Here is a 14,730-nt window from a genome sequence, read left to right as displayed (position 1 = left end):
GTTTCATTGGTGATAATACGTAGGATGGTTGTATAGAGGGTATGCGCGTGACATCATCATCATCATCATACCCGGGAGTTATGCGGGAACGCCTACTGAGTGGCAAAACACTACTTTCTGGCCTTGACAGCCCACACATCCAAACAGAAAAGTCCTATCTGATTGCATTAAAGGACGTTCACTTTATGCACGTGCATACCCTCTATATCAGTGGTTCTCAAAGTGGATTTCAGGGACTCTCTAGGTTCCTTTATGGGGGTCTAAATTGACCCTTACAAGTCTGTAACTCTGACAGTGTACAAATGGAACCAAATGAACCCTAACATGTCCATTTGGTTCCATTTGTACACTGTCAAAGTTAAGGGGAGGCCCTCTGCTCTATATGAACACTGCGGCAGGTAATCAGTACAGTTCAGAAGAAGAACTAACGATAACTACTGTACCAGTACCGTACATAACTCTTTAGAAAGAAATCAGGGAAAGGCCAACACTGAAAGTGATCATAAAGAGGCTTCTGTGAGAGAAATACAACACTGGTGTTTATAGCCTCAAATTAGAGTTGTTCTGATAACTGATACCAGTATCGGACATGCCTTCCACACGGACATAAATGCTGGATTGGGTATCTGTGAAGGCAAGACTCTGTGTACCGATTCAATGTCACACTGCCAACGCATCACATTTTGCTGCTCTGACAGTTGACAGTTAGGGCTAATGACCCCTAACTGTCAACATGACACGTGGTCCCGTGATGTTGCATGTTGACTAGCCCCCTATAGAACCTCACCCTCCTCCGCTGGCGATCTGTCGTTTAGCTCCGTGGTGAGGTCCTATGTGGACCTATCTGCCCGCTGTTGGGGACTTCCTCTCTAACCCTTTTTGCAACCACAAATCCCCCAAAAATAAGGGTAGTTCCACGCTCCCAGAGTATGATTTTCCTTCCACCGGCATATGAGAAGTATGCGAAGCAGTTGGGAAAAGGGTTTAAATCGCTTATTTGTAAATCCCCTGTGGTGGAAAAAGTACTCACATTCTTAACTTAAGTAAAAGTATATCAATACTGTAATGTAAATGTACTCTGTTTGGGTGCCCTCACACCAAAATACCTATGAGAGTGGAATCCGCGTTCCGCCAATGCATTTCAATGAGAAGGGAGCGTTTTTTGCAGAAATCCTCTGCTGGCATGAAACCGCTTCACTCTCATTGAAATGCATTGGCTGAACGAGGATTCCACTCTCATAGGTATTTTGGTCTGAGGGCACCCTTACAAGTAAAAGTCTGGAATTCAAAATGTAATTGAGTAAAAGTATGAAAGTATTGGCATCAAAAAGTAATTAAAGTACCAAAAGTAAAAGTACAAAATGTTTAAAAATAGCAGATCTACAAGCTCACAACGCAATATAATCATTTATATCTGCAAAGTAACTAGTAACTCAAGTTTTCAAATAATTGTAGTTGAGTAAAAGTACAATATTTGGTCCGAGATGAGGTAAAAGTACTGAAAACTGGAAATACTCAAGTAAAGTACAGATACCCCAAAATTGTACTTAAGTACAAAAATGTACTTAGTTACTTTACACCACTGGAAGCCCCCTACAACGGGTAGATACCACAGAGCTAACAACAGATCGCCAGCGGGGGGTGAGGTTCTATATGGGGCTAGATGTGGACAAAACTATGTCTAACCTTAAACTCACAAAAACAACACCACCTAACCTTAACCCTGACCATAACCTCACAAAAAATAACTATGCCTAACCGTATAACCTCACAGTAACCAAAAACCAACATTTGTCGTGACATGCAAGAAAGAATATAAATATACCCACGGCCAGGGGAATGTGGAGCTAATACATCTCTTAACACAGTGTGCCACATTGGCTTGCTCTTCCACCCACTAGCTGTTTTGGATGTTATTTGTAGCGCTCCTCACTTACTTACCCTACGCAATTTACTATTTAGTAATTTAGCAGACACGACTATCCAGAGTGAATAAGCAAGGTAAATCAGTGTAGTGCCTCAATACAGTAAACACATACAGTAAATGGTAAATTTGTATAGCGCCTTCTTTATCCAAGGTGCTTTACAGAGATTGTGCATTACATTCACTCATTCACACACAAATTCATACAGCGATGGCAGAGGAAACCATGCAAGGCATCAACCTTCTCATCGGGAGCAACTAGGGGTTCAGACAGAGTCTTGCTGAAGGACTCTTCGACACAAACTCTGGGGGAGCCCGGGATTGAACTGGGAACCCTCTGTGTTCTAATGACGGTTTCTCTACCCGAGCCACGGCCACCCCAGTACATCAGTGTAGTGCCTCAGTAAACTAGGATCACAGTATGCCCACTCCCAATTCCCGTATTGCAGCCGTGGGATTTGCCTCCCCAAATCGTCACTATAGGACAGTGGTTTTAAATCTTTTTCATATCAATGTCCATTATTTATTCTGCATTTGAGCCACGGACCACCATTTGATGAGATTTAGCCGCTCAAACCCAAAACATATCGAATATTTTGTCCACAATTCCATGCCGTATTGGTGTGGTACCACAGCAAGGAGAGATAACAGGCAAATGTTAAGCAAAATAACCAGTAAGACTCCCTAATCGGGAGATAAGCGACCGTAGGTCACTTATCTCCACAAATAGGGCAAACATTTTTTCTTCCAAAAACTTCCTGATCCATGTTGATGAGATGAGTGTAGACATACTGTGTAGTGATTTTCGTGATTTGAGGGCCAAAACTGTAGGAGCAGTGGCCAAAAATGTGTTTTAAAAATCGGCCTGTAGGTGGCGCTAGAAGAGGGCCATGTGAGAAATGAGGGGTGGGGTGTCCGCGTTGCCTTGGCGGACGAATAGGTACTGGCCCCGGCTCTCCCGGACGCTCCTAGCCAGAGTTACGGCATTTTATGTGAGCTGCAGTGGAGGTTATAGTTTGGCAGGTAAGGAGTGTGTGTGCAAAATCTGGCATGGATCGGGGCAACGGTTGCGTAGATATGAGCAGGGCAAAAGTGTGACGTGTGACGTGTGACGTGTGTGACGGACAGACGGACACCTCGAGCAGCTTTCTGTAGTAAGTGCGACCTCCGGTCGCAACAATTCTTATACATTCTCTAATTCTCTCATTTGCAAATCCCGCCCCATTCTGCCCTGTTACTATGGTGGTACAAATGACCCTGGGCAGATTGTTTTTATAGTGGCAGTGAATGGGGGGAGAGGGTATTTTCATTGCCTCATTATTGCAATTTAAAGTACCAAAGGAAAAACATCTAGGTGATATTAATAAAAAGGGAAGACAAAGGTACAGTAGTTACATTGCAAAACAGGGGGTTTCCCCCGAAAATATATGTTTTAATTTGTTTAATCCCAGTGGGACAGAATCACCATTGCAGATTCTTTTATAGTGGAAGTGGATGGGGGAAAAAAGATTTTTCATAGCCTCATTACAGCTATATAAAGTACCAAAAAAAAACACATCTACGTGATATTAATAAAAAGGGAAGAAAAAAAGTACAGTAGTTACATAGCAAAACAGTAGTTTTCCCCCAGAAATATATGTTTTAATTAGTTTAATCCTCTGGATCAGACAGGAGATAAATAGAAAGAGAAAGCGCAGTGCATCTTGGGTAGGAAGATGACAGACAGATTATAGTTCTACTCACATAATAGGCTGGCTTTCATAATCTGCCCATTTAAAATATATGTACCCAATCGTAACTCTTAGTTACATTGATAAGGTCCATGTGAACTAGCCTGTTGAAGCTTATTCATTATAATGAGCGAAATCGCGGGGCCGTACTGCACGAACGCCGTGTCGCGCAGTGCCAACGGTAATGAAAGCCTAAAGCAACATTCTCCACTGCACAAACTCCACCCCCGATAGCAAAAAGTGAATGATTTTTTTCTGGTTGGCCAGTCAGGGAGTCTCAGGGACCAATCAGAAGGCTGACAAACGTTGAATTGTGTGTAGACTTGTTGTAAATAAAGCAATCAGATGTTTAACAATAATTTTACTCTTGGGTGTAAAATGAGGATCCATTTGGGTTAATAAGGGTCCATTTGGTTTCATTTTACGCTCTCAAGAGTGATAACGGTCCATTTGGTTACCAATAGCTCTCTCCGTCATTTAGCTGTGGATCACAGGCGGTCCCCGGACCACTTGTGTTGGAAGCCACTGCTATAGGACTACCATTTGTGAAAATGCGTTGGTACAGCCGGCCAGTTTATCGGGTGATGATGTTAGCTCATTCACATTACAGGCAACAACATAGTGCATAGCCGAGATTGCAACGTTAGTCAGAGCAAGCAAAATGTAATTGTCAAAATGGCACTCATTCTCTGTCTGCATTTGTCCATGTTTAACAAAGCGTTAAAACCGGAGACAGGCCATACAACAATGATAGCAAAATATCACATGTACATCCATATAGGATACAGCTGTAAAACAGCAAAAACTAGTATCTGATCGGTATAGTGATACACAAGTTCAAGTATTGGAATCGAAATCTCTGTTGTTAAAACAAAGCCAGTCACACACGAACCATTCAAAGCGACTCGGCATCTGCATTGTGGTTGAGACTAGAAAGCTACCCCCTTTCGACTGGCTATTTCCAGCAAAAGCTTTCCCCGCTATAACGGCATGAACAGAAAGGTCACTGGCACAGAGCCCTGAGGGTCTCCTCGGCTCAACCACATCGCCATAAGACAACAGCGCCAAGGCCTGGACGCAAATGTTACGCAAGGATTTCACCACTGGTGGGCAAACAACGACCCGCCCCCACATCAACGCTGGTGTTACTAATGAAAGGGTTGGATATACAGTAGCACTGTTTCTCAGTGTGGGGGGGTCTGGGAACCCCCAGGGACCCCCAGGGACCCTTGAGGAGTCATAGGCCAGCAACTCGGAGCGTTTACAAACTGAACCAAATGCAGTGTTTCTCCAAACCTTCTAATTATCAAGGTCTACCCTTAACTCTGACAGTGAACAAATGAAACCAAATGAACCATAAAGGGTTAATTTGGTTCCATTTGTACACTGTCAGAGTTACAGACTTGTATGGGTCAATTTAGACCTCCCTAAAGGAACCCACAGAGTCTCTGGAATCCACTTTGAGAGACACTACCCTAATTAATGGGTCCATTTGGTTGCATTGGTACACACACAGAGTTAAATCAACACTAAGGTTTTTACAGTGGTAGATTGGTGGTCCCAGAGCAAACATAAAAGCATATCAAATGCCTGATGCATATGAAACTGGGGGGGTAACTTCTTGAAATGAAAAGAAAACGGGGTTGAGAATCACTCGCACAGAAAAACAAAGAACAAACATTTCAGAAGCAGAATTCAGAAGGGTGCGAGGAGCGCTTGAGGAAAGCGAGGCGGCGCTTGCATCATCTCTGCTGTACCAGCTAGTAGACCGTGATGAGGTTAGTGGGCAAACAGGGTGGGAGGGAGTTCTAAACATCGCAACTGAAGTTGCAAACAGACACATTATTATTAACCCATTTAGGCCAAGAATTATTTAATGTTTTAACTAATGAAAGATGGCAGATATACAAGCTCACAGCGCGCGCTGCAAGCTTGTAGATCTGCTATCTTTGAAAAATCAAGATTTCTTTTTTGTAAGTCTTTGAATATATCTTTGTTTAAAGCGCACATTTGTAACTGAAACATTTGCTTCTGGGTGGTCCCTGGAACAACATATTTTGAGATGGGAGTCCACGGCCAAATCCTGTAATTTTGGGGGTCCTAGACATGAAAATGTTTGAGAACCTCTGATTTGGGAGAAGGACTTAGAAAACATTTATGGAATCGTGTCAAAGATATTCAAAGCCTTGCACAAAATGTTCATGATTTTTCAAAAATAGCAGATCTTCAAGCTCACAGCGCGGCACTCGGTGCCGGCCTAAATTGCTTAACATCAAAAGGGAAAGCGCCGAGTGGTTCCCACACCGATCGCTGTGATGATGATACCGTACTTAACAACACGCTACACACTTCGCCACCACTCAACCAGGCAGCTGGGATATCGTTTTCTTTCCACTGAGCATTAGTGTGTCAGCAGCGTCATTAAAAGGCTCACACAGCCTTCTAATGTTGTATGTTTAAGCCATTCAGAACGGGTACGCATTATTATCGCGTATCACTATTTTATGCTTTAACCATCGAAAAATAGCAGATATAAAAGCTCACAGCGCGGCACCGAGTGCCGCGCTGCGAGCTTGTAGATCTGCTATTTTTTTTTAAATCATGAAAATTTGTGTCTCTTGAATTTTTCTAAGGTTTTTTGAAAAACCTACTAGCTGGCTAGCCATCGTCAAAGAAAAGGTCCTTTTCACTTAACTGGAGCTCAGTTAGTCTTTTCTTGAGAGACTACTATGTCAGCAGTGGTTCTCAAACCTTTTCATGCGAAGGAACCCCAAAATGATGTATTTGGCCATGGACCGCCATCTCAAAATATTTAGTGCAGGGACCACCCAGAAGAAAAATTGTAGTTATATGTATAAAAATACATACATCAAAGATGTGCACACATTTTCACAACTTTTTCCAAAAATAGCAGATCCACAAGTTCGCAGCGCGGCACCCAAGCTTGTGTATCTGCTATTTTTTCAATAGTTAAAGCATTCAATAATTCTAGGTTCTAAATGGCTTAAGGCAGTTCAGAGACAGTTCTAGACGTACAGTAGACGCCAAAGACAACGGCAGCAGAAAATAAAAAAAAAGAGAAGAAGCAGCCAGAAAACGGGGCCAGGGCTCCCACAGGAGCCCCCACCCCCCCCCCCCCCCCCCCCCCCCTACTTCCATTTGCTAAAGCTCCTCCGTCTGCCCATGGAATTTAATTAGATTCTGATATCTAGCCTCTTTTCTCTTATGCTCGCCTTCCTCCTCAACACGCGTGAAATTGCCACGCCGCTATCTATTATTTATTTACTCATTTGCTTATTGTTTTGGGCATAAGCAGCTCGGCTGCGTGCGAGACAGGGCCGGCTGACTTCATATCCTCCTCTCCCGCCGTCCGGCGGTCGGTCGTTTCGGTCGGTCGGTTCGGTCGGTCGCAGGGGCGTCACAAGGTGGGGAAGAGTGGGACTGAGTTACCAGGGCCCAAGGTGGAGAGGCCTTAATTGTTTTATACTTTAGCTATTGAAAAATAGCAGATCTACAAGCTCACATCGCGGCAACGAGTGCCGCGCAGCGAGCTTGTATTTCTGCTGCTATCTTTGAAAAGTGTGAAACCGTGTGCAAATCTTTGAATATACTGTATGTATTTTTTAAGCACAACATTTGTAACTCAAATTTTGCTTCTGGGGGGTCCCTAGAACTAAATATTTTGAGATGGGGGTCCGTGGCCAAATACATATCATTTTGGGGGTCCTTCACATGAAATAGTTTGAGAACCACTGACACAGTAGTCTCTCAAGAACAGACTAACTGAGCTCCAGTTAAGTGAAAAGGACCTTTTCTTTGACGATGGCTAGCCAGCTAGATTGCTGACATAGAAACATAGGTTTTGCAAAAAACCTTAGAAGGATTTGAAATATTCAAAGACTTGGCACAGATTTTCAACATTTTTCCAAAATAGCAGATCTACAAGCTCACAGCGTGGCACCGACTTGTATATCTGCCATTTTTCAATAGCTAAAGCACAAAATGCTGCGTAATAATGCGTTCCCAGTCTAAATATGTTAAACCCCCTCTTCCCCCTTTGAAGAACATTCATGGGGGGCCCCGCAGTGAATCCTTGTACCCAGAAGGGCCCAGAATTTGGTGCGACACCCCTGGTCGGTCAGTGGGTGGGTGAGGAAGGCGAGGAGAGGAAAGGAGGCCCACCTCCTCCTCTGCAGGTCTGAGCGAGCGGCAACTCATTTGCTGCCGCTGGATCGGGGAGGGAGCTATGGATTTTTCCTTCTCCTTCTTCCTCCCTCCCTACCCCCTCCCCCTCCCACCCAGTGACAGCACCGTGAGGTGCTATGAGGGCTGGGTGCTAATGAGCTGACTCTGCAGACCAAGGGGGAGAAGCTGTGTGGAGGCACAGGGGGAGTCAAGAGGACAGAGCAGGGCCGGGGATCAGACGCTCTCTCTCTCTCTCTCTCTCTGTGCATGTGGCACCGTCACCGGAGCACCACTGGGGCAGCGGTGGTGACCATGCCACAGACTGACTGAGTCACATCCACTTTAGGGATGGGACGATATGAAGAAGATGCCACGATGCCACGATGTCACGATGTCACGATTATTTGTGACAAAGGAAATCGCGATTTACGATGTTATCGCGATAATCTGACTCCGTTATCCTGGGGTGGAACATTTGCCAAAAAACGCGACGCGTTGTGAGCTTGTAGATCGGCAAAGACATTTGATAGAGAGTGAAAAAAGACTATATGAAGTATGTATATTATAAGTACCTTTTACCAGTTATAGAGGGTTTAAATGGTACCGGATATGCAGCTTGGCAAATAAAAGGTGAATTGATCCCAGTGCATGACGGAGGACGATATCGCGATAAATCAAATCTCCACGATACGATTATCGTGAGTGTTTTTTATCACGATAAACGATAATATCGCTTATCGTCCCATCGCTAATCCACTCAGACAGGAAGTCTGCTATAGCTGCGAAAGTGAGGCGACCGACCGCCCCGGCCAATCTGGGCTTGTCGTCTCTCGTGACATCATCACAGCACGATACCGTCCCTCGGCCCGCCTTTTTGTCCGTTGTGTTTGAGCTGATCCCCAGCAAATGAGACCGAGGGGAGTAGATAGCGCTATAAAAAGGAGGTCATTCGCCGCGTCCAACCAGGGATCAAACGGTGGCTCTGTGGGACACTAGTAACTGCATGCTGGGATGAATGGTAACCAGTCTAATAAGAAACGCGCGAGCATGCGCGCGCACGCACACACTCACATACCGTTCGTTTTGAATTTTTCATTTAAAAAATGATTTGAACTAGTGAAAACAGCCGATCTGCAAGCACACAACGCCTCGCACCGCGAGGCGTTGTGTGCTTGTAGATCTGCCGTTTTCACTACTTCTGTGCGACGGCCTTGTATGATGAAGCGGGGCTTTACTTTGCGAAATAACCTACACATTTGAAACTTGGAGATACGAGGTTTCCACCCGACAACGACGATACACAACGCGCAGGCACGGAAAGTCCCAAGTGCTACTGGTTGGTGAGGCAGACAACGGCATATTAATCAGTTATGGTGATTTAAGGCCAAAGCGTGAGCAATGGATTTTTCACGTGATCAAAGTAGTGTAAGAGATAAAGAACAGGCAGCAGTTTATTTTTATTTTTTTGTACAATGCGGTGCCTTAGCCTCCCTCTGTTCTGCAGCACGGCAACATGAAAGCCTCCCACACCCGAGTCCTTGACACAGTGCTTGTGTAATTGGTTATGTTTTTTTCTTTCTCCACAAGGGCCAAGCGTTTTCAAAAAGACTGTGTCATGGCATTCAGTGGCGTTGCCAAGGTAACTTGTGTTATGCCACGGAACTCTCGTCACTGGAGCTGACATCTCTCAGATGGTATAGCTCCTTTCGGAACCTCTCGCGCCGCTGCTATGCAGCTCCAAGATGAGGTTCCTGCTCATAACATGCCCAAATGAGCTTATTCCGGGGGTAGTTCGGTGCCATGGCATTGGTCCGAAGGTTCATTAGTCCGAAGGTTCATTAGTCCGAAGATTCATTAGTCCGAATTTGTTAAGAATACTATGCCTAACTCTAACCCTAACCCTAACCTTAACCTCAGTAACCCGAAGTAAATTCGGACTAATGAACCTTCGGACTAATGAACCTTCGGACTAATGAACCTTCGGACTAATGAACCTTCGGACTAATGAACCTTCGGACTTATGGGCAGTCCCCGGTAGTTCGCCAGGTTATCAACCGCTCTTACCGTCACCAATCGTTGTATCCAAAAAGCAATGGTCCTATACCCGTCTCTTGCATCTCTACTTTTTTTAGCGGCGGGGGTAATCCAAGCGATTTGTTGAGACAATACTTTAAACGCGCTCGTTTTGTCAGCCCGTTCTGTCAGCCCGTTCTGTGTTTTTTTTTTTGGTCAGCCTCTGGCCATTTCTCGCTCCGACCGCTTGGTGGCTGCAACACGGATTAATGGCGAGTCACGTGACTGCTTCCGTAACATTTCACTGGGAAAACATGGAGCTGGCTGACAAAATGTGCGCGTTTAAAGTATTGTTTCAACAAATCACTTGGATTACCCCCCGCCGCTAAAAAAGTAGAGATGCAAGAGACGGGTATAGGACCATTGCTTTTTGGATATAACGCTTGGTGACGGTAAGAGCGGTTGATAACCTAGCGAACTAGCTGCATAGCAGCGGAGTGAGAGGTTCCGAAAGGAGCTACTCAGATGGGAGCATCATTGCATTCCACGTTGCTTCGGCAAAAAACTGTTATCAGATCAGCGGGCACGCAATTGGACCGTCATCATCGTATTTGCATCACACTATACCCCAGCCTTGAATAAACAAACCACAGCAGAATGAGCCAAGTAGGCCAAGGATTTATAGAAAAAGGAAAATAAAAGAAAACCAAGCCAACTGGAAAGAAGCACGTGTTTGTACATGTTAGAGCGAAGCAGTCACGATTTTCTAACTGGGACTTGGTGAAGTGGAATGGACAATAAAAGCAGGCATATTCCGAGTTGGACAGGGCTTTCTATTCATTTAGCTGTATCAGCCTGCGGGCTACGCGGCGATCCTTTGGTGATGGAGAGGTTTTGTGCGAGTTTGACATGAATAATTCTGCCCACTCTGCACATGTGGTGGAGTTCTTCTCTGCCTCCGACGACTTAAAAATAGAAACACACTTACACGCATGGGTGACCGAGAAGCTGTTGGATGACTCGAGGTTGTCAACGTTGTAGGTCAGGTGGAAGGGCTTCTCCGTGGTGTTCTGGTTGGTGTTGTAGAGCTGCACGGCGAACCTGAAAGCACTGTGTTCCTGCACCGTAGAGCGCATGAAGAGACCCCCTAAAAACACACACAGAAACTAAATCATTCACAGTTCGGTCGGTTGTGTGTAGTAAGAACCTATAAGAGTAGCTATTAAGCCCAGCACTTAAATCGACGTTGTGATGTTGTATCCTAGCTCAGGGGTCTTCAACGGGGGGTCCGGGACCCCTAGGGCGTCCTCAGAGTTACTACAGGGGGTCCTCCAAATCTTTTATATATTAACCACTTGAGTGTGTCCATATTCTGAGAACTGTAGCCAAAAATAGCAGATCTACAAGCTCAGCGCAAGGTGTTGTGAGCTTGTAGATCGGCTATTTTCGGCAAAGAGGTTTAGTGGAGAGGTGAAAAAGAGCAGACTAAGTACATAGTGAAAGGTCAAGTGTATTAGGTAATGACGGCTCTAGTGGTTAAATATAAATTATGAAAACACAAACTGACATGAATCCAAAATACACTGATGATTGTGCTGTCAAACGATGGAACTATAAGGTTGCAGGGGTCCCTGCTTCATCTCTCTCTCTCTCTCAACTAGGGGGTCCTTGGCCTGCAAACGTTGAAGACCCCTGTCCAAGCTTTCACATTCACATGTCAAGGTCTCCCCTTAACTCTGACAGTGTACAAATGGAACCAAATGGACCCATTATGGGTCAATTTAGACCCCCATAAAGGAACCCACAGAGTCCCTGGAATCCACTTTGAGAACCACTGAACTAGGCCATTGGTTCTCAAAGTGGGGTCCGGGGACCCCCAGGGGTCCTTGAGGGAGTTACAGGGGGTCCCCAGCTAAACGATACTTAGGAACCAAATGGACCCTTATGGGTATGTAACTCAGAGTGTACAAATGGAACCAAATGGACCCATTTGGTTGCATCCGAGTTAAATTAAAATTGATTTTACAATAACAATCGGGGTCTCAGACATAGAAATACCATTAAATGGGGGTCCATATAGCCTAATGCATCATGCATGTCAAACTGGGGAGTGGGGGTCCTTGAAATTAAAATGGCTCAGAATCACAGCTAGAGGAGCCGTAGAAATCTTCTCTTATGGGGGTCCCTGGGCATATCTATGTAAATGGGGGGTCCGCGGGCTAATGAGTGTCAATTTGGGGGTCCTTGACATGAAAAAAGTTAAAGAACCACTGTCCTAGGCTACACTGAATCGCTTACAAAGCGATACAGCGATACAGTTTAGAAACAGAGCAATGCGTAAAAAGTGTTGTTGAGGTGGTGAGAGCATAGCCGCTGCTGCTGCTTCGTGTCCTGTAGTCTATCTATGCTTCCTATATGCACTTAATGAGACGCGTTGCAGTTGTTCCATAGACAATAAAACCATGTTACATTAAAACACATGTATTTCTCTGGATACATAGTTTCCAGTCGATCGGTGCGTTTTGTTTGCGACAACAGACCATCATAAGTCACATCAGAATGGCAGTTACAGCTCCGCGCTCCGGATAGCGTTCTCTATCTCGATTCGTCTCTTTTCCATCTATATTATGTTGATGTTTTAAACATTTTTTTTAAAGCACAGTGAATGCAAAACGCGGTGCATGAGAAACGCTTACCTATGTTTATCTGGTTGGGAAATCCGGCGAACGATCTGCCAAAGAGCCACAGCAGGAACATTAAGAGCACGCTTTGTGCCATGATTTTCTCTCCTCTCCTCTCTTCTCCGACCTGTCCTGTCTTCTATTAAACTCCTTTACAGAGGGACTGTCTGTGGACACTCATAAAGCATGCAGACCCGTTGGACTAGCGGCTGGATGCCAAGGAAAATCCAGCCGGATTGATGCTGTCTGTGGTGCTCGCTCACTGTGGTGGTGGTGGTGGTGCGCCAATTAGCTTCATTGAGGTGCAGCCTAGTCGGACTCTATCGGAGCTGCAGCGTTCTTTTTTCTGCAACTGAAAGCAAAGCGAGAGCAGAGCGAGGGCGAGAGAGAGAGAGAGAGAGAGAGAGAGAGAGAGAGAGAGAGAGAGGCAAGGGGAGAGTGAGGAAAGAGAGAGAGAGAGAGAGAGAGAGAGTGTGTGTGTGTGTGTGTCAGATAGAGAGAGGGGGGGCAAGGGGAGAGAGAGAGAGGCAAGGGGAGAGTGGGGAAGGACACACACACACACACACACACACAGAGAGAGAGCGAGAGAGAGAGAGAGAGAGAGAGAGAGAGCGCAGTCTCTTATCCCAAAGATGGTGGTGTGGAGAAGGGAAAGGGAACTGATCTAAACTCCGATTGGAGAGCAGCGGGCGTCGGGCCAACGTTGATCAAACTTGATCTGACGTTAAATTAAAAAGCCTTGGTAGGCTACTGTAACTGTATGGAGCCTGCTATAGATTACGGCCGAGGCGAGGAATCATCACGCGCCGCACACACAAGTTGTCAATATTAGCCTATACCCACTGTGTGGAAAGGATCAATGCAAACACTGCAATCTCAAGCCGCGCCAATGATTCTGAATAGGCTATGGCAGTGGTAGCACTTCTTCTAGCAGCTGATACATAATGTGCATGCCATGCCGTTTCAACAACTGCCTGTCGAGTTGCCACGGACGACACGACAAAGCCATATCACACAGAGAGCAGACCTATATTCACTGTTGGAATAGGATGCCTCTCTTTTTGGAAGACTTTCCCCCACTAGAACTAGTAGAAGGCTAGAGAATACAATGTGTTCACTCACACAGGCAGACAGATGGATACAGACAAAATCTGAAAAGTTTCTTTTTTTAAAAGGTAGGTCAGGAATAAGGATGAGTGAGCATTGAGCAATGTCATTGTGGAATTGGCAAGCCTTATACAAACTAGACAGAGATTATATGGATGGGTACAGAGAGAGAGCGAGAGAGAGAGAGAGAGAGAGAGAGAGAGAGAGAGAGAAAGATACCACTAGGGCAGAGCTATCCTTGGTTCTGAAATGGATAGCAAAATACTGAGGGGAAAAACCAGAGTGGTTTCCTATGGTTCCCCTGGAAATCTAAAAACAATAAAGCATTTGTCTTTACAATGTAGTTTTGGCAGCCTATTTTTTTTTTAGGATTTGTGAGAGTCAACACATTCCCCACTTTACCTACTTTTTAAACCAAGTGGTTCAAGTGGTTAAATATCTAAAAACACAAATTGACATGAATCCAAAATACACTGATGATTGTGCTGCCAAACTATATGGAATCTATGAAAAGGTTGTGGGGGTCCCTCCCTCCCTGCTTCATCTCTCTCTCAACTAAGGGGTCCTTGGCCTGAAAACTGAAGACCCCTGTTTTAAACTGCTATAGCACACAGAAAATGTGACATCTGCGCCCTGTCTAGAATTATTTAAAGTTCCAGTAAGTTTATGCTCTGTCACTAATGCAACATCTATCATCCCTGTTATTCTGCCTAAGAGAGAACAATTAAGGGATTACTGGCTCATTTATCGCCCTCTGCAAAGCTCTTCGAAAATTGAGTTTTTAATTGCATTGCAAATGGGCAAAGCTTGAGCTATTGATACCACGATAGACCGGGCTCCCTACCGTACTGTATGACTCGGGGTTGACGGTTTGGCCTGAATAAAAACTCTTTAGTTTGAAAAGACACCAGTGCAAATAATTGGAAATGGCCATGATATTAATAATAGTGATTAATAGTTTCAATATATTTTTAATTTTTAAGTATTTTTTCCCCCCCTATCATCTCTGTATTCATTGTAATTCACATGAACGACTTTAAACCTGATGTCCCTATTTTGGACATCTATTATAGGATTTCTGCTCTATAAT

The 14,730-nt window shown here is 44.8% G+C and overlaps 1 protein-coding gene across 2 annotated transcripts in view; it reads right to left on the bottom strand.

Moving 5' to 3' along the window:
* The window catches only part of gria3b (glutamate receptor, ionotropic, AMPA 3b), a gene marked incomplete at both ends in the record, with an annotated part of 253,229 nt that extends 240,599 nt beyond the window's left edge, over nt 1–12,630 (bottom strand). For both annotated transcript variants that reach the window (XM_080745968.1, XM_080745969.1), the window contains 2 exons: nt 10,841–10,999; nt 12,549–12,630. In XM_080745968.1, the coding sequence (XP_080602094.1) occupies nt 10,841–10,999; nt 12,549–12,630 (241 nt within the window). The remainder of the gene's footprint in view (nt 1–10,840; nt 11,000–12,548) is intronic.
* Between the last annotated feature and the right edge of the window lie 2,100 nt (nt 12,631–14,730).

This window comes from Nannobrachium achirus, assembly GCF_963921795.1.
Source record: "Nannobrachium achirus genome assembly, chromosome: 17".
In the NCBI taxonomy this organism is placed as follows: Eukaryota; Metazoa; Chordata; class Actinopteri; order Myctophiformes; family Myctophidae; genus Nannobrachium; species Nannobrachium achirus.
This window is presented reverse-complemented; position numbering and strand designations above follow the sequence as displayed.